At 48.9% G+C, this 27055-nt stretch overlaps 1 protein-coding gene and 1 long non-coding RNA gene across 2 annotated transcripts in view; one reads left to right on the forward strand and one right to left on the reverse strand.

Moving 5' to 3' along the window:
• The window catches only part of BATF (basic leucine zipper ATF-like transcription factor), a 23145-nt gene extending 18822 nt beyond the window's left edge, over nucleotides 1–4323 (forward strand). Inside the window, exon 3 of the mRNA XM_081291973.1 lies at nucleotides 4018–4323. Within this exon, the coding sequence (XP_081148099.1) occupies nucleotides 4018–4227 (210 nt within the window). The 3' untranslated portion in view covers nucleotides 4228–4323. The remainder of the gene's footprint in view (nucleotides 1–4017) is intronic.
• On the reverse strand, nucleotides 3115–27017 carry LOC308647656. The gene is made up of 3 exons (XR_014021677.1): nucleotides 26849–27017; nucleotides 3511–3614; nucleotides 3115–3370 (listed from the first exon to the last, which is right to left on the reverse strand). It is a non-coding gene; the product is annotated as an uncharacterized lncRNA (long non-coding RNA).
• Nucleotides 27018–27055: the final 38 nt, after the last annotated feature.

The following is a 27055-nucleotide window of genomic DNA, read 5'->3' on the forward strand; positions in this document are numbered from 1 at the left end:
GGACAGCGGGAGGCTTTCTATGTCCCCCTCAGAGTTATTGTGAGGAGCCTGGTGGCCCTAAAGGAATTCCAAAATGTGGAAAGCAGGTGACAGAGACGCCCAGAAGCAGGCTCCCTCCTCCTGCTCACTGAGCTCTGGGTTTGCAGCCCGCGCAGGCAACTTAAGGGATTGGGCGTCCACCTTCTGGATAGACCTCTGTTTTCCTGCCTCTTTAGCTCTGCGAGTCCTTTCCAGGGCAAAACTGTCCCCAGCGGTGTCAGAGTGGACTGAAGAGCAGCAACTGACAGGCAGCAACGTGGAGGGACGGGGCCCCAGATCAGCCACTTCCTCCCGCAAGGGAAGTGCAGCCTGAGCTCTGTGTAAGAGTCTGGCTGCTGCAGGGCCCCAGGGGGGCTGGCAGGGCGGGCTCCTCAGGGGCCCTAGCAGGAAGCCGTCTGGCTTCCCAGGGCCAAGACAAGTGTCTTGTCACGGGTGGTTGTTTTCTGGTCAGGGGCCGTGGGCAGTGTTTATGCCGCTTTCTAGCCCTCTGGGATGCGCAGGGCTGGGGTGGGCAGAGGAGAAATCTAGAGAGAGGGCTCGGCCGTGCCTGAGAGGGAGGAAGGGCCTGCTGTCACTTCCCGAAAGTCGGGCCTGCCTCTAGGTGGCGAGGTCAGAGCCGGCCCACCGGCCCCTCCCTCCTGCCTTGGGGTTTGCCCAGGCTCTTCAGAGCACCAGACTTACAGTAAATGTTGTCACCAGTGGAAACTCTCAGAGGGGGCGAGGAAAAGGGCTCGAGCAAGGGGCCAGGGCTCCCGGCCCCCAGTTCCCGTCTTAACGACACCCCCCCCCCCAGTCTCAGCTACTGCTTCATCTTACCTTTCCGTAAAGGGGGGATGACCTGCCTCTGGGATGTGCCAGGAAACAAGCAGTGGCGCAGGGAACAGGTTGACCTGTCCCAGCTTCTGGTGTCCCCTTGCTCCATTCTAGAGAGGGGGGTTTCCTTGCACTGACCCAGGCACACTTTCTAGCTAAGAGCCTCCTTCAGGAAATGTCAGACTCAGGCTGAAAGTGTTTGCATTTGTCCTTCAAAACAGATGAAAGGGCTGGGGTTGTGGCTCAGTGGTGGAGCACTTGTCCAGCTCCAACGAGGCCCTGGGTTCAATCCCCAGCACCCCCCAAAAAAACCAAAACGAAAACAGACAAAAACTTGGATGATGGGCAAGCCCACATGTGTATGCTCCTCTGCGGCTTAAAAAAGAACCCATGGGGATGTGGGGCCAGATGATAGGCAGCGTAACTGACGAATTCCATCTAGCTCTCTCATGCTCTCGATGGGTTATTTAGGGCAAACTTTAAAAGTCAAGTTATTTTACATTTGATCACCGCCCACCAAATTTCTGAGCCAACTTCTTCATGCCAGCAATTGATGTTGTTAGCCAGTCAATCAACAAACACTAGAGTCCATATGATGTGCCAAGTACTTAAATGGGCACTTTGAATAAGTGCTTGGATATTTAAAACAAAAATTTTGGGGGGAGGGGGCCGGGGATTGAACTCAGGGGCACTTGACCACTGAGCCACATTTCTAGCCCTATTTTGTATTTTACTTAGAGACAGGGTCTCACTGAGTTGCTTAGCGCCTAGCTTTTGTTGAGGCTGGCTTTGAACTTGCAATCCTCCTCTTTCAGCCTCCTAAACCACTGTGATGACAGGCGTGTGCCACCACGCCCAGCCACTTAAAACAATTTTTTAAAATATTTTTTAGTTGTAGTTGGACAAAATACCTTTATTTTATTTATTCATTTTTATGTGGTACTGAGGATTGAACCCAGGGCCTCACACAGGCTAGGCGAGCACTCTACCGCTGAGCCACAACCCCAGCTTAAAATAAATTTAATATCACATTTAATGAGGGTTTTCAAACTTGCCTGGTCATTAGAATGAACTGGGATACTTGTTGAAAACTCAGATTTCTAGACCCCCGCCCTCCAAATCTCAAACTCACTAACACCCCAGTCTCTAGATTTCAGGAAGGATTGTAACTATGGCTTTTTTTTTTAATCGAGCCCTCAAATTAATTGTGATATGGCAAGTTTTGGAAATACTGATCTAAACCAACTAGAACTAGAAAAGTAAAACCTGGTCACCAAATACCGGGTTGTGTTTTTCTTTTTTTTTTTTTTTTAAATATTTATTTTTTAGTTATTGGCGGACACAACATCTTTGTATGTGGTGCTGAGAATCGAACCCGGGCCGCACGCATGCCAGGCGAGCGCGCTACCGCTTGAGCCACATCCCCAGCCCGGGTTGTGTTTTTCAACTGAAATGTAATTTATTGGTATCTCCAGAGCCACACCCCCTTTCTTGGGGTCTTAATTAGCAGAGTGGACCTGCAGGATTCAGTCACAGAAGGTGAACCTCAAAATCACTTTGGAAATACATTCTCAGGCTTTCTGAAGGTGGGATTGTTTTTCAGTGATTGTTAATTAGCAGAGTTCAATTGTTGGCTTAATAATAATGTATTCAGGAATCAGTGCTCCTTAACCTGGGTTTTCCTGGTTAGCATATATCAGATGGTTCCCCCAAGCAACTGGGAAAAGATTTTTCTGGACAAAGGACTTTGTTTCTACACAGGCTTTGGACACACTGAGTGGACAGGTCTTTTCCTCATTGCCCTTGTACAAAGTTTCACCCTCTGTGGTTTTAGTTTCCCACGGTCAACTGTGGTCTGAAAATATTAAGTGGAAAATTCCAGAAATAAACAATTCAGATATTTTAACTAACTTTCATTAAAGTATGTCGTTATGATCGTTCTATTTTATTATTAATTATTGCTAATCTCTTATTGTGACTAATTTATAAATAAAACATATCATGTGTGCATATGTATAGAAAAAAGCATAGAATATGTTGGGTGCTATGTAGAGTACTAGTAGGTGCTGAACACAGTACATGTCGGGTTTTAGGAGCATCTTGGAACATATCCCCTCAGGGTAAGAGGAGACTAGTGTACTGAAAACCCTTGGGTGGGTAGATAGGAGTGGAATGAGACATGATAGGTGTCTTGGACCCTTTAATATTTACAGAGACCCTCATGTTCTAGAATCTGGGCGAAGTAGACAGTTAGCCATGGAGTGTATTTATAAGACTGAATGGAAATGCTAGGAACGTTTGGGGAACATATTGCGTAAGGGGATGGAAAGAAGTGAATTGGTACAAGATGTTCTCACAAGCTGCTCTGCGTTTCCTCAGGATCCGGGCTGCCACATAATTCCCCTCGGCACATACTTGCCACTCTCAATCCACAGACGCTCAGGAGACCCTGTGTGCAGGCGCTGAGCTCAGGTGCAGCTTGGGTCTCCAGCACAACGGGGTTGAGAAGTGGTGAAGCCTTCAAGAGAGAATTAGGTCGTTAAGAGGGATCAACTCTTTTCCTACTTTCAGGGGATTGGACCGGTTTCCAAGTGTGGACTATTATAAAGAAGGACTAGCATTCCCCTCTCTCGCCTACACGTGTCCCTTTGCCATTACCCACTTGCCCGTCCACTTTTCCTCTTTGCACAGAGCAGCATGGGGCTCACACCAAAAGCCACGTGGGTGCTGGCATCATGTCCTCAAGTTTCCAGAACAGTGGGCTAAAAAAAAAAAAAAAAAAAAGAAAAAGAAAAAAAAATCCTTTGTTCTTTATACATTACTCATCCTCAGGTATTTGATTATAGCAATAGAAAATGGGCTAAGGTTTCATTTTGTGAAATTGCTGTTTTTAAGAAGTCAAAATAGACAAGTATCAGCAGTGTCAAGTGGGTCAGTCCAGTATCTATGTGTATACACGTACACACGTACATACTAATACGGGTGCACCCACAAACACAAACGTACATGCACGTGTGCACACTCTCACGTATGCACAAGAGCCCTCTGATGCCCTTCTCTGTGGCTGTGCTAGTGAGAAACGAATCTGGCCTCCCCCACCCTCCCCAGCCTGCCAGCCCTGCCTTCCCTGACCCTGATCACTAACGCTGGTCCTTCCCCTCACAGGAGAGTGAGGACCTGGAGAAGCAGAACGCAGCTCTGCGCAAGGAGATCAAGCAGCTCACGGAGGAGATGAAATATTTCACGTCGGTGCTGAGCAGCCACGAACCCCTGTGCTCGGTGCTGGCCACCAGCACCCCCTCGCCCCCCGAGGTGGTCTACAGCGCCCATGCCTTCCACCAGCCTCACGTCAGCTCCCCGCGCTTCCAGCCCTGAGCTTCCGGATCAGGGGAGAGCAGAGCCCCCCACCCCTGATGTCCTGCAGGCCTCAGGAGGGACACACAGACTGTGGCCAGGCTGCCCTTGTCCCTCAGAGCCACCAGGCGGGGACTGGACATAAGGACTGTAGTGGACAGAGGGGTGTGAGGCCTCCCAGCAGGTGGCAGCCAGCGTGTGTGTGATGGACCTCCAAGTGGGCGGAGGCCCGAGGAGGCCTGAGTCCCAGGCGTGGAGGGAGGCGGGCAGGGGAGGGTGAGTTTTCTAAAGAAATATTTTTAAAGAAACCAGTTGGACAAGGCGGTTGTCCCTCTATTACCCTGTCCCTCAAAACTCTACCTGCTGTGGGGGTGGGGCCCTCTCTTTGTTCTTGGACTCCAGTACCTCCTAGAGCTCCAAAGACTCTGCCAATGCCTCTTCTTTTCTGTCTGGTCAGTCTACCCGGGAGGAGGGGGTCCTCTCAAGGCATCTCCACCCTCTCCCCACATCTGCTGTCCGCGCCTTCCCGAATCCTGAACCTTCCCAACATCCCCGGCCTCATTCTCTAACTGTGAGCAGGAAAAGACTCTGTGCCAGATGCCGCCGGATGATGGAGGCCGGGGGACCTACTGTCTCCCTCACACACTCCCTGGCCAGCCAGCCCCGTCCATGCGGCCCAGTCCTGGGGGTGCCGAGTGCCAGGCCCAGAGCCAGGTATCTGAGTAACCCGAAAGCAGCTCCTAGGCTCAAGCTGGCCGGTCACCCTTGTCACAGGAACCCCCTCCACCTCCCTTAGAAAGTGCCGACAAAGAGTTTGTGAAATGCCCATCTCCACGAGGCCCACAGCTGCACCTGCGCACTTTGAGGGGCTCAGGGAACAGGATTGTCTTTAGTTTGGGCAGAATCTGAAGCCAAGATGCTCCTCTTCCCCTGCTCAGAGACCCCCAAGCTGAGCGCCTGCAGGCCCGCCTGCCACACACACGCCCACAATAGTGCCCAGAGACCCAGGGGGGGCTTGCCCGCATATACGGCCTCTGCTGACCAGCTGGGGACCAAGCCACCGGGGTCGTTTTGCCAGGCTTCCCGTTCTGCCTCAGTAGCCACTCCCCATCTCATCCACTGGCCCTTTGGAAGGACAGTCACTTCAGGCCCCTTCCCTGGTGGCAGCCATGCTGGGGGGATGGGGAAGAAGGAGCGGGCCCCTTTCCCTGGTCAGAGCCTCCTCAGCCTGCTGGCTGGTTTGAGGCCAGGTCTCAACTCCAGACTGCTCTGCCCCGTGTCTCCCTGACCTCTGGATGATGCCAGTGTTGGGCTGTTGGATTAACCCTGTAGACCATGGCCTGAACAAAAAGAAATGCTCAACATGTGGTCACCTGGCCTCCTTGTGGCCTAGCCAAGGAGGGAGCCTGACCAGGAGGCCTCTGGAAGCAGACTGCAGTCACTGAGGCTCTCACCGACAAGGCTACTGCCCATGAATGTCCAGGATGTGGAGAGTGGGCAGAGACCCTTAATTCAGAGACTGGGAGACGGCTCCAAAGACCTTCCCTAAACACTCGATTTCTTTCCTATGGAGAATCTGGAATCATTTTTTAAAAATTTTATTGATATTTTACCCAAATGGAGCACAACTTTTCATTTTCCTGGTTGTACATGATGTAGAGTCACACCATTCGTCCAATAATACCCATGCATAGGGGTAATAACATCCATCTCATTCCACCATCTTCCCCACCCCCTCTCCCTGCCCCTCGTTCCCCCCTGCTCATTCCATAGTTCCTCCATTCTTCCCTTGCCCCTCCTCCTTATGGATCAGCATCCACTTATCAGAGAAATCATTCAATCTTTGTTTTTTTGGGTTTGGCTTACTTTGCTTAGCATGATATTCTCCAACTATTCATTTACCAGTAAATGCCATGATTTCATTCTTCTTTAATGCTGAGTGATATTCCATCATGTATATATACCACAGTTTCTTTATCCATTCATCTATTGAAGGGCATCTAGTTTGCTTCCACAGTTTAGCTATTGTGAATTGAGCTGCTATAAACATTGAGGTGGCTGTATCACTGTAGTATACTGATTTTAAGTCCTTTGGATATAGCCCTAGGAGTGGGATAGCTGGATCAGAGGGTGGTTCTATTCCAAGTTTTCTAAGGTTTCTCCATACTGTGGTTCCACAGTGGCTGCACCATTTGCCAGTCCCACCAGCAATGAATCAGCGTATCTTTCCCCCTACACCCTCACCAGCACTTATTGTTGAATCTGGAATCTTAACCTTCAGTCTCCCCACAAAACAGCACACTCTCCCAGTGCAGAGACTCAGTGTGGACTGGGGTGTGCGGAGAGGAGGTTCTCTCGCATCCCATTCCTTTGGGACCTGGTTTTTTGGTGTTGATGCTCTGTCTAGCTCTTTCCCACCCCTCTGTTAAGGGGCAGAGCAAAGAAGCCCATCACTCCAGATGTTACGCGCACTGCACAGAGTTTATTTTTCTTTGGAACTCTGAGCCCAGCTGCCTTGACAGCTAGCCCTGGCAGGACCTGGCTTTTCAAGGGCAAGCTTCCTTCCAGGCAGAGAGTGCTCTTCCCACCCCTGCTGTCCTGTGTGATTTTCCCCCAGAAACCCCCGCCAAAGGCACATGACCTGTGTCGGGCATCTTCTGAATGACACCAGGAACAGCTAGAGATGCAGAGCTCATGTGCACCGTTCCCATCACCCGGCAGGGGCTCCTCTTCCCCTTTCATTCTCCACTTTCTAATGACCCCAGAAAGTTCCACTTCTCCTTTCTGATCAGCCTGGTAGAGACGGCAGACGGCTGAGGCTAGGGCAAGTGCCAATGCTGACCTCATCTCGACATGGGGAAATTGGAGCGGCAGCCACTGAGCAGAGACTTGAACTTCCAGAGCTTTGACCTGGGCTGTTCTGTCATCCCAGCCTCCTCCTGGAGGCCAGGTGACCCACATGCAAATGCCCCAAGGCACACACGGTAGAGGCATGGAACTCGCTGGACATAGGACAATAGTGAATGCTGGAGAGTGTGGCCACCGGAGGATGGAGTGTAGAGTTCACTCCATGGGGCCTTGTGGGAATTCAGGCACAGCAGTTGCTGTTTCTTCCAATTTGTCACAAAAATCTAAATCAGAATTTCTACATGAAATATCCAAATTATTATTATTATTATTATTATTATTATTATTATTATTATTATTATTATTATTATTTGTTGCTGGGGATGGAGCCCAAGGTCTCACACATGTTAGGCAGGCACTGTACCCCTGAACTACAACACCCCATCCTGAAATCTCCTAATTTTAAAAATATTCTGCAAACCAACAAAGTGTGTGGGTGCGTCAAGCCTGCCCTTTGCAGGACCCAGGGCAAGAGTACAGATAGAGGCCACGTATCCTATCTAAATATTTAAATGTCATAAACCAAGTTTACCAAGTCCTCAATAAAATACATTCTCTCTGGGCAAAGATAACTTCATCTGAACCTGAAAGGCCAGCTTTGAATTGAGAACTCTTGGGTGCTGCGTTTTCTATTGACACGAGGTTGTGAGGGGAGAGACAGCCCTCAGGCTGCAGTGTGCCCTCTCCCTGTCCCTCCCTTGGCTCTTCCTGGGCCTCAAGTTCATGTTTGTGGACACATCAGACTGCAATACCAGGTTCTACCCATCTCCACCCCCACAGATAGCCATCCCTTGGCCACCTGGGGTCTGGGGTGCACAGACCAGTGGCCTGACCCACCCTCAAGAAGAAGTGTCTGGGGAAGAGGGCCATAGCTGTAGGAAGGCAGGTCAGGGACAACTCAGGGGATTCTGTGTTCTGGGCTTCTGGGGCATGGTCTAAAGAAGAGACAGAGAGCTCTGGGTGGTTATGTCGCCTTGGTCCTAAGGACTCCTTGCCTCGTGGGAAGGGTGCAGCAAGAGGAGGCCAGGGCTTGTTCCTCTAGTGTTGGGGAGTCCAGAGCAGGGACTTTTTTTGCATGAATTTGAAAATAGTACTGCAGAAGGCTGCCAATCTGTCACACTGGTCTAGGTCAGCAATGTCACCTGAGAAAGCCCAAGGCTACGGGAAGGCCCTGTGGAGCAAGAAAGGGATGCAAAATAGCCTCCTCATTGTCAGTCAGTTGCCTTGACCTGAGGGCTTCTGGGGAATGTTGGTTTCCCCACCTGCTGTCCTTGGGGTTCACATCTGACTAGCAGCGTTAAGTCCCTGAGTGAACCCCGAAGCAAATTACCAGAAAGCCAGGTTTTCGGTCCTCAGGTTGAGAAGCGTGGGTGGGGAGAACAAGGGAGACACTCTCAACCCAGAGGTCACAGGGCTGCCGTCTGCTGGACCCACACTTACCAGCACTGCTCCTGAATGTAGCAGCTGTGGCTGCGGCTTTGCGGTAGAGGAGGTGAGACAGCTGGGTGTCCCAGTTCTTTTGGGGTCAGACAGGCTATCACTATCCTCTGACCTTGTCCCTTTCTCCTCCACTGGTTTCACCTGTCCCAAAGCTGCTCAGGAATTCCAAAGAGAGAAAGAGGCCTAGGCAGGAAAGACTCCATACTCTTCTCTCTCTGATCGACAGGACTGGCATATCAAGAGGCAGCTGGGGATAGCAATGCTTGGCCCAAAGGAATGAGTTCCTAACGGTGGCCTCAGAAGCTTCATAGCAAGTACATGGAGGAGTCATTTAATGGAGTTCTTGATGGGGCCTTGTGTGAGTACCAGGGGAGTGGAAGATGGAAGGAACCAGAGATGGACTTCTCCAAAATATCTTGGTTTTTGACCAATGGATATATAATTTGAATTAGTCCCTTTCCAGGAAAATAAAATAAAAAGCTAATCCTGGAACCAGACACTGCAGTGCACACCTGTAATTCCAGCAACTCGGGAGGCTGAGGCAGGAGGATTGCAAATTTGAGGTCAGCCTCAGCAACTGAGCAAGAACCTGTTTCAAAACAAAAAAGACAAAGGACTGGGCATGTAGCTCAGGGATTAGGTGCCCCAAAATTCAACCCCCAGTACAAACAAAACAAAACAAAATAATAACTGGTAGGCAAAGATAAGGAATCCCGCCCACCCTCGCCTTGGAAGAATTTAGTAAAAAATCTGTACTGCTACTCAGGTGGTTTGTCTGGCTTCCTCTGGAAGATTCCTGTAGAGAGACTGCTGAGTTGGCATTGCACCTGGAAACCCAGGTTGGGAGAGGTGGCAGAGACTGGTCCTTGCCCTCCCAAAGCTGACCTTTCCTTTCTCCATACTTCAGAACCCTCATTTTGATGGCAATGTGCCCTGATGGAAAAAAAAAATCACATCTCCCAGACGGTCTTGCAGCTAGAGATGGCCACGAGACACAGTTCTGGCTCACGGGACTTCAGGAGAAATTGCTAGGTAGGGCTTACGGGAAGGATAAGTTCTTTAAAAGGTGAGAAAACCATCTTGAGACTATGAGAAAACAATGCTTACGGGAAGGAAAGAGGTTCCAGGTCCCTGATAATCCTGAAGAAACGGGATGGTGATTCAGCTCTAGGCGGCTGGCCTCTGGACCTCTTTTAAGTAACCGTGGAGAGAGTTCATTCAGTGACACTCCTGTGAACTGGGTTTTCAATGAAATGCAACTTAACCTACTTCTGTCTAATGCAGGAGCCAAAGGCACCAAGGACCAAACAATTCCCCTAGCTCAGGGGTTCTTGATTAGGGGTGACACCCCCCCACCCACACACACCATGAGGCTTTGTAAGTGTCAGGTGACATTTTCAGTTGTTACAGCTTGGAAGAGAGCTGCTGCTGGCTCCTCATGGGTAGAGGCCAGGGATGTTACTGAACGTGCTGGAAGGCACAGGGCAGCCTCTACGGCAAAGACAGATCCACCCTCCAGCCTTAGTAGCACAGATGTTGAGAGCCCCTGCAGCTGGCTGCAGAGCTCCGGGAGCGCTGGACCATCAGCCACCAACCTACCCTGACACTGTCCATCCCTTCTCCCTTGGAAACAAACCCCGTGCCTTGGCCAGCCTGGAGAGGTCATGACCTGGACCACACCTTGCTTCATTAACTCTTCCTTGACCTATCTGACTTTTCAGTCGTCCTTCAAGTAGGGCCCACAGTCTTCATTTTTTAATAAGCTTCCCTGGCCAAATACAGAGAATACGAAAGTGTGGAGACCCAGGGACAGCCATGAGATTTTACTCTTTTTCTCCTAAGCATCCATGTCTGAAAAGTTAAAGGCATCATCTTCACTCTTCTATCTAGAGGTGTTGGAAGACAGTGACCATAAATTTTCCAAACCATCTGCAGCCATAGACAGGTCCCCGTTGCTAGAGATCAGCTCTTTATAGTTGTGTCACTGGGGTTGAGAATCAGATCAGCACCAGGTGGTCCCAGCCCACCCCCACCTCCATAAGCACACCTTCTCTAAGTGAAGCCAGCCCTACCCACATGAAATGCTGGCATGATTTGGGTCTAAGCATCACTCAAGGTCACTACTAAAATGAAGAAACACCCTGGGACCTTGGAGACCTTGTAGCATCTACCCCCGGGCTCTTCACTCTACTCCTTTCCTCTGCACGGGCTCTACCGGCTCCCCCAATTCTCTAGCCCCCTCCACCTCAGAACACAGCTCCTGCTGTTCAGTCTAACTCCCCATCCATCTTTTTAACTTCCACCTTTTCTTCACATATCAGCTTAGGGAAGTTTGGTCTGATCCCCAGGCTAACTCAGAACCCCATGACCACGTGGTCTCACAGCACCAGTTGGTCTCACTTCATAACCATAAATGGACTGAAATTCACATTGATCTGTGTGGCTCTTTAGTTAACATCTGCCTCTGTGATGGGACCCTAAGTTTCATAAGGGCAGAGTTGGCTCCCATTTTGTTCATCTTTATCTTCTCAGTTCCTTGCACAATAGCATCAAGCCTGCCACACGTGGGAATTCAAAAATATTTGTGGAGTGAATAAATGGAGAGATGGATAGGTGGATGGATGAATGGATAGCCAGATGGATGGATGGATAGGTGGATGGATGAAGCTTGGTGCCCACCTTCTAGGAATGTAATATCCAAGATGATTCTTATTCTAATAATGGAATGCAATTTTTAAAAATAAACATTTGACCCACATAAGGACAGTAAGCATTAATCAGAACTTTTAAGATCAGGAATAAGGGCTGGGGATGTAGCTCAGGGGTGGAGTGTTTGCCCAGCATGCATGAGGCCCTGGGTTTGATCCCCAGCAACACACACACACACACACACACACACACACACACACACACACCACAAAGAGCAGAAATTAAAAGAAGGGACTCATTCCCATGGAGATGGTAGGAATTGAGGACAGGAGCCCCAGTGTGAGGAAGTGGGGTAGAGAATTGTGTCTGCTTAGTTACACTGTTGTCCAGCTTTTAGTCTTATGTCTAGATGTCACCTATCAGACAGAGGCAAGGGCCAGGATCACAGAAAAGGCAAGCTGGAGTCCTGAACAGGGCTCTGCCAAAGGAGATCCACCTTAGTCCACTCCTCAGTCTCCATTCTGTTACTCAAAGCCCTGCTTCCATGACGATGGGAATGGAAGTTGTTCTGACTGCATCACCAGCTGCCCATGTCCCACACTCTGTACACACAAACACCACACAAAGAACAGTCCTCTGGACCACAGAGGAAGAGAATATCTTCCTAAGATGTGACTGCTCAATCCACTATGTGCTCCTGCCATTGCTAGAGACCCCAAAAAATAAGGCCACCTGACCTTGAATTTGAACCTCCAAAACTATGAGCTAAATAAACCTCCCTTTATTGCATAAGTAGTCTGCCTCAGGTATTTTGTTATAGCAACACGAAGTTGGCTGATATACCAGCTGTTCAGGGGCAAGATTCAAAATTCAGGCCAGGCAATCAGAATGGACTGGAGCAGGGTCAAAGCTTGCCTCTGCTTTGCTCATGGTGGGGCACTTGGGCAGGGGCTGTTGACCAGCTACAGAGGAACTATTTTAATATCCTGACAATCAGTTCAGCTGCACTGGGTGCACACCACCTGGATATCAGCTTAGCACCTAGGGGGTGTGAGCACCTCAGGAGAAGGAGCTCTCCAGTGTGTCTTTATAACTCTGCTTTCTTCTCCCTTTGGTCCCCACCTGTCCCTGCCTAGCCAAGGGCTTTGCATAGAGCAGGTGGTTAGCATACATATTTTTAAAACATATAAAATTAACACACACACACACACAGACACCTTGGGTAGAAGAAAGAAAATAAAAAGAAAGAGAAAGTATAGGAGGAATGGAAGGAAGGGGGAAAGTTGAGTCTATTCTAGAAGAATAACACTACAGACCTTCCCCTGCCTTCTCACTCACCCACCCCAAAATATTTATCTATGTGCTTACTAGAAATAAGCATTGGGTGCTCTTGAAAGAGAAAGATCCAAACTAAGAGTGGTGCATGGAGAAGGAAGGGGACTCTGCCATTAAGCTTCTCGCGAGGGGGGACAGCGACTGCCATTGATCATTACCTCATTTTCTGTATTCTTGTTTTAGGGACAGTGTTCCCATTGTACAGATAAGAAACTCGATCACAAGAGATTAAAGGGTCCTCCCAAGGTCACACAGCCAAGTGTGGAGACAGGACTCAGACTCATCTTTGCTGCCTCCAAAGTCAGAGCTGCACCGCAAACTTGAGCTCAGTGGGGGGGTGGAGGAGGTGGGGGGGCATTTCCCAAGATCACAGCCCAAACCACTAGAGCGGCCGTCCTCGGTTGGTGCTGCCACCTAGTGTCAAGACAGGGAACTGTGGAGACCCACCAACCTGGTTCCCTCCGCATCCCTCTCTGCATCTTAGAGAACTGGACCTCTCCACAGGTCCACCTCAGGTAGCCAACCACTCCTTTGGCTGAGGTTTGGATAGACCATTGAACTCTAGTTATGGGCTGGCACTTCTTTGGGCTTCTTCACAGTGTCTCCCTGGGCACAGCTCTAAAGAGATAATGTGAGCTGGGTGCGGTGACACATGCCTGAAATCTGAGCCACTCAGGAAGCTGACGCAAGATCACCAGGCCAAGCCTGGGAAACTTAGCAAAGCCCTGTCTCAGACTAAAAAGTACAAAAGGGATGGGGATGTAGCTTAGAGGTAGAGCACCCTTGGGCTCAACCCCCAGTACTACAAAGGTAACAAATAAATAAGTAGATAGATAGACGGATGGATGTGTGAATGAATGGCAGGGATGCAAATCTCCATGGGTTCAGGGATCAACCTGGTCTCCATATACAACCTCTGAAGGCATTTCACTGTGAAGGTCAAAGTGAATCACATCCCCTTTTAGGCTGCCCTCGGTCTTTAGTGTAAGTCCTGTTTGGTTCCATTTGTCAAGCGCCAACCATCTCCCTGGTACCTTCTTATGCAGCGGCGTCTAATTTCATCCAAAGCCCAATGAGATCAACATGGTTTCACAGAGTGGGGATCCAACCCCGATCCCCAGATTCCAGTACAACAATCCTGCTCCACCATGCTGTCCTGCCACCCTGCTTCTGCCATGGGACCCACCTGTTGAAACCTGTTTTTGTCAGCCCAGTCATCCAGACAAGATGACTCAACAGCCTACGGGGGCAGACTGGCAGGGGAGAAAGGCCTGTGTCAGCCGATTGGCTTTCTTGACCTTTAAGGCAGTAAGAAGTTACCTCATTCTGAAACGTGTGGCTGAGGAATGATTTCAGTCTTGATTGCAATACGGTCATGACAGGTGACAGAGAAGCAGAAGCAATTCTCACCTGGGCACTTGACAGCTCTTTCTGGCTCTTCTCTCAACCTCAGCTCACCTGAACCAGGGAAGCCAGAGGCTAAATCTTTTTTTGTTTGTTTTAGATCCAAATTTTTGTTATGTTTGTTTTATAGAAGGAGAATAAGGGTCACCTCCCCAAAGCACGACAGTCTCACAAAACACGTGCCTCACTCCACCCAAAATGAATCAGTAACTTCTCTGCGAAGTCCTCAAAGACTACCTCTGAAGCTCATATTTGGGTCAGGAAATCTATATTTGATTTTGTGCAACCTAAACTGGTTGCCCATAGTGAAAATATCAACACAGCGCACACAGCAAGGGCGGGTATCAGGTGACATTTATAAAGCACATTTTTCTTTGACCTGAGATATATAGATTAGATATATAAATTAGTGATTTCTTACATTTGCGGGGGGAGTCATTGGACTGTTTTGAATATCTTACACCAACCGTCCATCTCTACCCTTTATAAAATACATGTGTACTCATCAAATTTGGGTAGACCCCTGGGTAAAAACACAGCCATCCCCCCAGACTCAAGAAACACAGATGCTGGTAGAAAACATGCTCCAGGGCAGCAGCCTGGATCTGATCGAGACTGGAAGACATCAAGAGCTCTTCAGCTGTTACAATTTAGAGAGCCCGGAGTCTCCTGTACCTGCGGGGAGTCAGCCCTCTTGAGGTGAGGCGAGATCTTTGACTCGGGGGACATTTCGACTTGTCAACTGATGCGTGTCACTGCTGGTAAGCAGGAAGAAAGAGAGATGATGAAGGATATGATAAAGTCTGGAACTGGAGGAAGATTTGGGTGCATTACTTTATACTCATTTGTGAGAGATTACAAGCTTTATAGCTTTTTAAAGATGCTAAAATTTCCCTTTGACAAAATGTTCTCGTGCTAAAGTGACCGTGTCAAGTGCCCTCGGAGAGCAGCAAATGAGAGATGAGCTCTTTCCGAGAGATGACTGGGGGCCCTGGAATAGGATCCCAGGGACATAAGAACCTGCCCCAATCCCAGCCTAACACCCCCCCCCCCCACATACACATACTTTCCTAAAAACAGGTGACCTCTTTCGGCCTCAAATCCTATTCTTAAAACGTTGTTCCTATGACTTGCAACATTTGTTAGAATCAAAAGCAAATGCTCCTAGTGAGAGTTGACACTTTGTCATATCAGCCATTCACACTGTAGACAGATTTTCACTTGCCACTCCTCCTCCTAGTTTTTCTGATTCACAGGAGACTAGAGAGGGAATAAGATAGCTGGAGACTGGAGCAAGGGTAAGAGAGGGGAATCCGGGAGGCAGACGCACTGAAACCAAATAGAATGTGCCGTGCCATGATTTCTATCATGTCTGATGCCAACCTTATCTTGATCGTCTGGTTTTCAGTGGAGGCTCAGGTGGCTGAGTGGTTCGAGTCGTTGGCCTCAAAAACAAATTGCAGCCATCAAAATACTAGTCCCTGTTCTTCCTCAGAGTTAGATGTCCTGAGTAGTGACGTTAGGTCACGGAACTGCCCTCTGCTTCATGCCAGGGTGTGCTGCTGTCGCTGCTGGGTGTACACGTGCACCCTGGGGCACATATGAAAGATGAGTGTGTTCATAAGTCCTCCTGCTTTACACACTGGGTGCTCATGAGTCCCTTGGCTTCTAAGTGGACACAGGGCCGGTTCCCACTAGTGTCTCCTCTTGAAGACTTGACCTGCCTCCCGGCTGCAGAGTCCTGACTGTGACCTCCATGTGTCTTCTTTCCACGCTTGAGCTCAAATTGCTCTTCCCCAGAAAGGTCTCCCCTAACTACTGTCTCACCCTCTATTTTGCTACCTTGCATGATACTGCGTAAGCTCCATGGACTGTCTTATCCACAGGGGTTATGAATTTCAAGAAGTTCAGGACACTGTCAATATGTTCACCATGATGTCCCCTGTGCTTGGAGCAGTGCCAGACACACAGTTAGGACAACAATGTTTGCTAAGCTAATAAACAAAATGAGTATCACTACCCCAGCACCCCCATCCCTGCCCTCTTTCCACCCCTCACTAATTGTAGCAATGTCAAGACCTGTCCAACCCACTGGCCACAGGCAGCCTTTTGACAGCCCTGGAGATGGTAGGGCTATGTCACCTTCTAAAGAAAGTGAGTGTCTGGGATACAGAGGGAAGCAAGGTTTTGAGATGATACGTGGGTCCAGGCTCATGAGGGAGAATGAGTCCCTGCCATGTGCCACCGAGGCTGTGGGGAGATGGAAACAGATTGTGTCAGTAGTTTCACATTGTGGTTACCTGATTCACCGGTAGAGCTGGGCCACACCAACAGAGCAATTATACAACACAGCCGTTGCCATCACATAAATCTGGTAACTATTTCCTATCTCAGTTTACACTTATCTCTCTAACTCAGTCAACATATCATCACCACCATTTCTGTGGCCTCCGTGAAACATCTCTACTGTTATTTACTTAATCTTTAAAGTCAACGTATTTCTAAATGTTTAGAAAAATGTAAGCAACACAGTCAGTTGTATACATTTCTGGGGTGATATTTCAGTAATGTATATAATATACAATGATCAGATCAGGATAACTGGCATATACATCACTCAGACATGGATCATTTCTTTGTGTTGGGAACATTCAAAATCCTCTCTACCAGTCATCTTGAAATATTCAACGAATTGTTATTAACCAGAGTGTGTTAGTCAGCATTTCATTGCTGTGACAAAATACCAGAGAAAAGCTATCTAAAGGAGGAAAGTTTCATCCGGGTTCGTGGTTTCAGATGTTTCAGTCCTTGGTCACTTGGCCCAGTTGCTTTGGGCAGGTGTAGTCCAGTGAAGGGGTGCTGAGGAATTGGGTGCAACGTGGGTCATGTCTCAGGAACCAGCCCTAAAGTTAGTCAGCTTTCCATTACTGTAACAAATACCTATGATAACCAGTTTATAAAGGCAGAGGGCTAACTTGGGCTCACAGTTATGGAGGTGTCAGTCCCCACTCAGTTGACCCTGCTGCTCTGGGGCCTGTAGTGCTTCAGCACATCATGGCAGGGAGACCATGGGAGCATGCAGTGGAGAAAAGCCATTCATCTCATGCTGGGAAGACAAGGAAAAGAGGGAGCAAAGTCAGGGGTGCAGATCAGTGAAAAAGCAATTGCCTGGCACGTGTGAAGCCTTGGATTCAATCCTCAGCAAAGGAAGGAAGGAAAAGAGGCAGAGGAAGGACCAGGGGTCCCACTATCCCATCAAGTCACCAGAAGACCTCCCACTAGGCCCCACCTATTAACAGTTCCACCACCTTCCAATAGCACCAAGCTGGAGAACGAGCCTTTAGCACAGGAGCCTGTGGGGACATTAAATATCCAAACTACAGCTTAAGGGGAGGAAGGTGGGAGGTGGGGAGCACACAGATGAGAAAGCGGAGGTGGAGACAGGTGCGGAGGAGGGATCAGAGGAGGTAAGCCAGACACAGTGAAGGTTAGGGATGGAAGAAGTGGGTGCTGGGAGTGTGTCCCACCACCCCAGTCAGGGCAGCCTGTCCTCCTGGGACTGGACAGCTGCCACCCTTGAGTCATCCCCACACCACCTGAAATGATCTCAAAACACTAGTGTCTGGACCCCTGCTCAGAAGCAGAGTTTCAGTCGGTCAGTCTGGACTTTGGGGGTCAGAAAGCCAGAAACATGCTCTCCTGTTGGAAAGATAAATGAGTTCTGGGGAGCACTGGGGACGAAACAGGAAGTTAGGGAATGAAAAATAAGTCAGGAAAGACCAGAAAGGAGAGCAGTCATACTGAGATCCAAAATATTGTATCTGCAGAAATAGCTGCAGCTATGAAGCTGCGTTCGGGTTCTTGAGTTATCTTCAGAATCACACAGATCACTGTGCATGAGAAATTCTGGATACAGGCAGCCCTTGAAGGTGGCGATGCTCCTGAGTTACACCATGGTGAATGGGATGGTCCTTTCAAGAGGATGATGTCACCGAGCACTGGCAGAACAGGGACCTGGGTGCCTCGTTTCATTTCATTTATTTCATTCTATTTTTTGATAGAATGTTGCAGCTTTGTTTGTAAAGCTTCTGTCAATGAAAATCAAACAAAAAATGATCCCTGCTTTAAAGGAAAGTAAGAAAACAGTTAACTCTAAGTCAGAGATGAATGACGTAGACCCAGGAGCACAGATTCACATTTCTTTGAACGAACGATCCAAAGAAGAAAAGAGGTGTAACAACTTTTGTGGTAGGTGCCTCATTTCTAAAGGTACTCGACTCTCCATGCATACGGGTAGTGGAAGGCAGCATCATTTTATCTGGCTGGTGGATTGCTGATCTCATTCTGAGACCTGCCCCTGTTCCACTCCAACAGCTTTTGGGAGCTGCCCTGTTCTTATATAAGTCCCTTGCTGCCAAAGTTATGGTGGATGAGGCTGGGCATGGGCACCTGGGAGTTTGCATCTAGGATAAAAATGTCTGCACAGTCTCTCCCAGGCAGCTGAAACTGTTAAGAGATGATATCCAGTGGGGTTGGCTGCCATGTTGGACTGTCCTCTGGAGAAAACTAGTCTTCAGGAAGAGGGACGATGGGAGCAGACGGTCAGGAAGAATCAGAGAAGGCAAGAGTCCTGAGCGTGTTGCAGCCCTAGGTTCTGGTTGCTCCAGAGCCTTCAGCCACACCCTGCCCTTCCTGCCACTTGACCCGTCAACTCCTCCATGACATCTGTGACCATCTCCCTCCCCCATCTCAGTGTTCTCGAAACCACCCTCTCTGGTTAGGCTGGTTCAAGCTGGGCTCCTGTCATTTACCACCAACTCTCTAGTGCAAAGAAAAAGTGACTGGAGAAAAGCCGGGTACAGCCAGCACCCTTGGTTTCCCCATGGGAGACCCCAGGTGGTGCTCTCAAGGCACTCAGAACCCAGGCTGGCTGGCACCGGGCAGTCGGGGCTTCACACCACAGCTGGCTTGGAAAAGCTTAGAAGGAATCCATCTCCCTTTGGGGTTTGTTTTGAACTGTTTATTTCTCGTTGTTCTACTTATTCACAGATTCAGGTGAATCAGAGCAGTCCCCCCCCCCCAGACCCCATGCACAGCACCCTCGCCTGGAGGAGGCGAGGGGGACGGGATGGCCATGCCAATTGCTACAGAGGCGAGAGGAGCTCTGCACGCATTTCCTTCCATCAAATGTGACTCCTGGGTCTCCGTGGGAATCCACACTCGGAATTTAAAGTCGGCTCTCTGGCCTCGTCTGGCAGCGACTGAGGCAGTGGTAAGGAAGGCGTGCAAGACACCATCAAGTTCAGCGGGGAGAGTGTAACAGGAAGCCGGCCATCGCTCCCAGGCGCTATTCCTCTGCAACTTCACTTCCTTCTCTGTAAGATTTTAAGGCTGCTGCTGCAGGTCTAACTCTGGGTAGCAGCTCCATCTGCCCCAACAGTGTCCCCCCCCCCCCCGGAAACCCAGGCAGGGTGTATTCCTGATTCTGACCTCCCCACCCGTACCCCACAGTGCAAGCCCAGGGCCACCTGCCCACCCCTCTCTAACCTGTTGCTGCTCTTGTTCAATGCAGAATCCATTCTCACCTGGTGACCATGACAGCCTCTCAAGAGGTCTCTCTGTCCCCACCACAACTGGATTCTCTTCAGAGTAACCAGAATCTCGCCAAGTGACAATTCTGATGAGTCTCTTACCTGCTTCAGACCTCTAGTGGCTCCCTTTGCTCTTAAGATAGAGTTTTTTTTAATCCCTTTAATAAGGCCTACTCCAACCCACTATTTTTCTTCTCACCTCTTTCCCTCACTCTGATCCAGCCACACTGGCTTGGGTCAACTCCTTCCAAGGGCCCTGCTCCCTCCTGGCTCAGGACCTTCGCATATTCTGTTCCCTCTTCCAGGAATGCCCTTTCCCCTCTTTTTGCCAAATTAATTTTCTTCTTCTTCTCTTCTCCTTCTTCGTTTTGGATTGAACCCAGGGATCCTCTACCACTGAGCTACATCCCAGTACTTTTTTTTAATTTTGAGACAGGGCCTCACTAAATTGCTGAGGCTGGCCTTGAACTTGGGATCCTTCTTTCTGCCTCAGCCTCCTAAGTTGTGGGGTTACAGCCTGCGCCACCTCTCCCAGGGAGCTCCACCCTCCCTCAAGATCTCACTTAAGATCTAGGACATTTGTAATTGTTACCAACACTCACAGCACCTACCATAATTTTCCTTAGTTGTGTATGGAAGTGTTTGACACTCGTCTTCCACCTAGACCACAAGCTCCTCGAGGGCAGGAGGGACCACGAGATCCTCAATACCTGCCACAGTCTGGGCAAGTCCTACCGATTGCTCAAGACGCTGTCCAAACATCTCTCTGAGAAGCTCCCTTCGCCCCTCGCTTGGTCAACCCATGAGCCAGCCTGGAACTTGACCATGGCCCTCACTGTGCTCCCAGTGATGATCCAGTCTCACTCTAGTGGTCCGTGGATCCCTGGAGGGCAAGAAACTCATCTTTGTTGGGTTTGTTTCCCCTTCACCCAGCACAGGGCCTGGCCTGCAGGAGGTTCAGTGGCCCAGGAAATGAATGGTTCCCACCCAGTTCCCTGGGTCTGGGGTTTACCCTTTAATCCCTGACAAACTCAGAGGCTGCGCCAGAAGAGCCTGTCTGTCCTTTCTCCAGAGTGATGGCTCCAGCCCAATGACCCTGCCCAGTCAGTCAGTGCCCCTCTGCTTTGCCATCCACATACCTCTGACTGTTCCCCTGACAACCAACAAATGTAGCTGCACGTAGTTCCTCTGGTCGGCTATGCAAACAGGGCTTTCTATAGATTATGCAAAACCAAACCATTTAGATATCTCCTTCCTCTTCGACTGGTATGTTTTAGTTAGGTCTTTCTCATATCTGGAGTTGGGAGCAACATCTTTGTTTTCTAATTAATACTTAAAATACATAAAAGGTAAGAAGAAAGAAAGTGGGCGGCCCTAAACACTCCAGTACACCCAGCAGAGGAAATAAAACGGGACCCACATCCCTGGGCCTTTTCTTTAGTGAAGGACTAACTCCATCTAAGGCCTTTCCAGAATCTCCTGTCTTTCCAGGGACCTGAGAAATCGGCTTCATGTGTTCTGGACACAATGTCCAGGGAGGAGTCCTCATCCTCGACTCTCTCCTAAGGAGAGCAGGTCTTCCTCTGCCCTTGGGCCTGGGCAGGCCCTGGGCACATCCCTTCAAGGACAGACTCAGAAAAGCCCTGAGCTCAGAGGATCTGATCAAGGAAGGAATCCAGACTTCCCCTTGGCACAGGGACGCCCTCCCAACCGTCCCACCCTTTGGGCTTTGTGAAGGGTGGTAGTGGGGCCCAAATATTACAGGGGAGGCACCCTGGAAAAGACAAAAGGAAACAAAAGGAAGAAAGGAGACCCGAGTGTCCGGAACAAGTGGGCCATGTTGTCGTCTGTTTGAGGTCATCTCCCCGAAGAAATGTGCCCGAGAAGTCAAGTCAGTCCTCCATGTCCCTTCTGTGAGCCAGATGTGGAGCTAAGGCTGGGGTTTAAATATGAATGGAACTCACAGGAAGTGGGCGAGTTGGAGTCGATCAGCATTTATGAGAAAGGATGGCAGGACCTCCTATCGGGTGCACGTGCAGCATGGGGAAGAAGCTTCTAGATCACGATTGGGCCTGGGGTCGGCTTCCTGGAGGCGATGGGCAGGCCCTGCACTGAGGGGCACAGGCCGGGCGGTGGCTTCCCAACACTGGTGGAGCAGCGGCTGGTTCTACCCATCCCGAGCAAAAGGGGGTTGTGGGTGGTGGCCTGAGATGCGGCCAGAGCGACGTCACAAAGGACTTGTGTGCTAAGCTGAGGATGGGAGCCCTCTGAGAGCTAGAGGGGGAGAGACTTCAAGAGAACTGGAAAGCCCCAAGCAGCAGGTAATGGTGACCGGAAGGAGTAAGAACAAGGAGGAGGCAGCGGCCAGGCCAAGGTGAGAAGCCATGACAGGGCACTAAGGTGGCGGTGGTGGGAAGGGAGAGAGGAGGGAAGGTAGGAGCCAGTGGGGGCTGTCGAGTGTGAGGAGGGAGGTTCTCAGGCTTTGGGTTTCCATGACTGTGGGCCAGCTGCCGTCCATCCACAGGATTCCAGAGGAGCAGACAGCAGCATGGCTCTTTGGATGCCCAGACAGAGTTGAGTTGTAACTGGAAGGGATGAGACTCTCTAGAACCTTCAAGGCACAAAAGATATTTAAAACAAAAAAAAGGTCGCAGAAGGGTCAACAAGATTAGGATGTGGCTCCTCACGCCTCTGACATTGATTTTTCTGAGGTGGTGATATCCTGGTGCAGCGTTGCAGGTCACAGGTTAGCTAAGGGGACATCCCTTCCTTTGAGGTTCCGGGGCTGGAGTCTTGGTGTCCCTCTTAGCAAGCATATTATCAGATCCAGGATGGAGCTGACCACACTCATCTTAGTGAAAGCAGCTAGATCGCCATCTAATCTGATTTGACTTTTAAATGTGGAGGGTTATTTTGTTTAAAAAAAAATGAGAATTAGGCATAGTTTAAAGAAAAACAGTCACCTATCAAAAATACCAGTTGCCTATCCCCCTTTCCTGTTCTCGGACAGCTGCTAACAGCTCGATGATTCTTTTGGGATTTACCTCCAACTTCTAAATAGCACGAGTACACTGATGCTTCCTGATTTTTGCCATGTTAAGTGTTCACAAGACACATCCTTTCCAATACAGCAGACAACCACCACACATGTGTGCCCATTCCTGTTCCCCCACCCTCCCAGAAAAGTGAGATCACCCAGGATGATGTCTATATAATGTGACCTTCAGTGTTCACATGATCTGATTGTGTCCATGCTATGAACAACTGAGACATCATTTAAGGTATACCATGATTTTATTTCTCCTTTCTGCCACAGCTCCACCAAAATTAATCATGCCTTTCTCCCATTTATTCAGCTAAATTTATGGCTCTTATCACTAGTTCAATCCCTCATTCTCCCCCAATTGTGGAAACCTCCTCTTAATATTTAAAAAAAAATAATACCACCAATATCACCTTGAATAAATCTTCCCTCAATTCTTCAGACCAGCTTCAGTCTGAACAGGCTTGACATATTGCTTGCCGTCCACCTGTGATTTTTCATTTAGCATGGAAAAATCTTCTTGTCACCTGTCCCTTGTGTTGGAATCCCTGTTTCAATCTTATTCTTCCTACGTTTCCTCCTTTGTTTTGGTGGAGCATACCCCTTAGCAGCTTTCTGAGATGGGAGATAAGACAGTCCCCATTTTTCTGCACCTTGGGACATGTTTGATTCCTTTTCATACTTAGTTTTTGGTGGCTTGGGTACAGAATTATAGGCAGGAGATACTCTTCCCTCAGAAGGCACTGTTCCACTGATGGACCATTCCTAGGCTTGAAAACTCTAATGACATTTTTTTTAGTTGTAGTTGGACACAATACTTTCATTTTATTTTGTTTATTTTTATGTGGTGCTGAGGATCGAACCCAGGGCCTTGCACGAGCTAGGCGAGCGCTCTACCACTGAGCCACCACTCCAGCCCTCTAATGACATTTTGTCCCTATTTTTTCTTTTCTTTTTTTCTGGAAAATAGTTTATGAAACCAATTTTTCTTATCCCTCTGAAAGTTTGTTGGATCTCCTCTTTGTCTCCAGTTTTTTGAAATTCCATGATGATGTGCAATTTAACTCAGTACTACAGACACATACAGAGGACATGTGCTATCTAATTTGTCTCATTAAATGCTCCAGATATACCTGAGTCCTTAGAGAACTATACATCTGTGGAAAGAGCGGGAGCTAAGGCAAACAGAATATTGAGGAGCATGTAGTATTCCAAATGTAAATTACACATGCAAAACTACTACAGTCAACATTGCAGATTGCAAGTGCCAGTGTCTCAACTTGATTCATTTCATTGAAAATTTAGCCTTCCTCTGCACTTGATAAGCTCCATGCCTCCCCCCCATCTGCAGCCCCTGGTTAGCTTGTGGTAACAAGAAGAGTGTGACATTTTTGACTTCAAGTCCTGCTTTTAGAGCCAAGATGTTAGCCAGCAGGGGGCAGACTTTGCAACCATCCTGCAGAGGACCAGGAAAGTTGGAATTCAATGCCAGGGGTTCTCTCAAGGTGTACCTGTAGATTCCCATAGACCAAACATATAAATAGAACACACAGTAAGCACTTAATAAATGTTTCTTCATTTGGATTAATGTGGATTATTTCTTTATCAGAACATTAGTAATATATTTCTAATATTTTTTTTTCTCTTTTGGTACTGGGGATTGAACCCAGGGGCATTCTACCGCTAAGTTACATCCCCAGCCCTCTTTATTTTTTATTTTGAGACAGGATCTCACTCAGTTGCTGAGGCTGGCCTCAAACCTGTGATCCTCCCACCTCAGCCTCCTGAGTTGCTGGGATTACAGGTGTGTGCCACCGTGCCCAGTTCTTCCTAAAACCTATGTAGCTGTCCACCTTGTGGTGGGAACCAGTCGGGCATCTGCACAATTCTGGTGGCTGCTGAAATATCATCATCATTATTATTGGAAACAACTTATACACTTTATCTTGTTTAATGCTCACAGCAACTCTATGAGACAGGTATTTTAAATCCTCATTTGATAGACTCAGAACTGAAGGATAAAGAGATTAAGTAACTTGCCCAAGATCCCAAAGCTAATAATGGCAGAACAGAGCTCCAAATCTGAGTAGACCCAACCCAGTGCTTACAGCAAATTCGACCCACTCCACCACAACAGCAACCCCAAATATTTCTTGAAGCCCAGGTTAGACCCTTGGGATTTGCCACCAGACTAAAATAGTGCTCTGGAAGAGTGCACAGAAGAGACTACATGGAAGAACAACCTGCCTTACTGTTCTAGTTTGTTCTGACACTCATTAGCTGTAGATCTCTGAGGAACACAGCCCCCCTCTCTGAGCCTCAGTTTCTCTATCTGTAAAAGTGGTGTTAAGAATCTATACTGCCCAGTGGCTTGGGAGACTGAGGCAGGAGAATAGTGAGTTCAAAGCCAGCCTCAGCAACTTAGCGAGGCCCTAAGCAACTCAGTGAGACCCTGTCTCTAAATAAAATGTTAAAAAGGGCTGGGGAGGTGGCTCAGAAGTTAAATGCCCTTGGGTTCAAATCACGGGTACCAAAAAAAAAAAAAAAAAAGAGCAGAGAGTGGTCTCAAGAGAACACAGGTTCTGTGCTCCCTGCAAAAAGATGGGAATACTAGAGGAATTCTGAGAAAACAGACTGTAAAATTAGCATAGAAATTCTTAGATGGGTATATATTTCCTCTTCAAATATCCCATTATAGTTAAAGGCTCTATAATTTCTACCAAAAAGTGAAGGGGAGCCTCTCAGTAGGGAGTCTGAGGGCTTCACTAAAAAGAGTGAATCTCATTCTCCTGGGAACCAGTGGTTATAACCCACCAAGCCTGGCTCCAACTTGGCTGCAGATCTGGATGACCTGTCCACCCTCAGGGATTCTGATTTGGACTGTGGCCTGGGCACCCCTTATGTCCAGAGCCCTCTCCCAGGTGATTTTAATGTGCAAACCAAGTTGGAACCACTGCCCCAGAGCTTTAAATTATTCATGTTTGGCCTGAAGTTTTAAAAAAAGAAAACAAAAATGAAGCCACAGCACCCAAGGGCTCTCAAACTTTAATGTTTGAACAAACAAATAACCTGGGGATCTGTTAAATTTCAGATTCTGATTCAGGAGGTCTGGGGTCCCCAGGAAGTCTTCCCTTCTAACAAGTTCCCGGGGATGCTCGACACTGCCTACACACCCAACCTGAATACCTGGGTTATAGATTGAATGATTATGGACTTGAATGAGCATTATGGCTCTCCAGGGCAGATGGGACCTTAAATAAGAAGTTATCTCACTTCTAAGAGCTTCAGTTTTCTTATCTGTAAAATGGGGGCTAGGGGACTGGTTTGTGGTACAGTCTGTGTTCAGCACATACTGGGTTCAATTCCCAGCACCCAAAGGAGGAAAAAAAAAAAAAAGGCAAGCAATAATAATGACCTGTGATTGTGATGCTTAAATGAGATAATGCATTACTGTTTAGCACAGTGTAACAAATACTAGCTTTTTGCTAGGATAGCCAAGACTCACAGAATACTCATCTGCCAGGGATTTTCTCAACACATTCCTGTATGAACTCATTCAAGCCTCAAGCAACACTTCCAGGTAGGCACTATTTCATCATCGTCATTGTACAGATGAAGAAACTGAGGTGCAGAGGGGACGTACTTTATCTGCAGTTGCACACCTAGGAGTCGCTGAGTCAAGAGTCTGAGCCCAAGGACAACTGGGCCTCTATCACTGTCACTTGCCTTGGCTGAAATGGAGGAAGCCTGCAGGCCTGCACGTCTAGCCACGACTAGGTGAGGGTTTACTCTCTGGAATGGCCTGGGACCGGCAGGTGGCAGCCTAGGGCTACTTGGGGGCAAAGACCATTTCCAACACCACGCCCAGAGCCAGCGCGGAGCGACACAGTTCCCCACCGCCACCGTCCGCAGCTTCGTCGATCGACTTCGCCGACGTCTTGTGTCCCTACCATTCCAGGTCCCCGCGTTGGAGGTCGCAGAGACCCATCAGGACACAATAGCCCTACTTAAGTTCAAATATGGGTTGCCCCAGATAAGACCGTGTTCTCGGGAAAGCAACAAGAAAAGCGAGTTTTCTGCATCTCTCCTTTAATTCAGGAGCGCAGCCTCAAATGTCCCTTTACACTGAAGGCTCAGGCAGGGGTCGGGAGGCCAGCCCAGAGGGTGAAAGCTGGGTATCCGTCTTGGATTCCCCAGTGCCCCATGGGGATGGTGGGGACGCACGTCTCCGTGTGCGCGGGCTGGGCGTGCGGACTCGTCCCCAGACTCTTACCTCGGAAGAGCGCAGGGGATCTTCTTGCGGGGATTCACTGGGAAGGGGACGAATGAATTTCAGAGGCTGTGCCGAGGGGTGGGAGTTAACCGGGCGGTTTCCATGGCGCCCGGGGCGTGGGGGAGGAATGCACCCCGCAAGTTGTGGCGAAACAACCGAGCTGCCCTGCGGGCCGGCTCGAGAAGGCAGGGGACACCGGGTGGGAGG

Source organism: Spermophilus citellus (assembly GCF_964194105.1).
Source record: "Spermophilus citellus genome assembly, chromosome: 4".
NCBI classification, from domain to species: domain Eukaryota; kingdom Metazoa; phylum Chordata; class Mammalia; order Rodentia; family Sciuridae; genus Spermophilus; species Spermophilus citellus.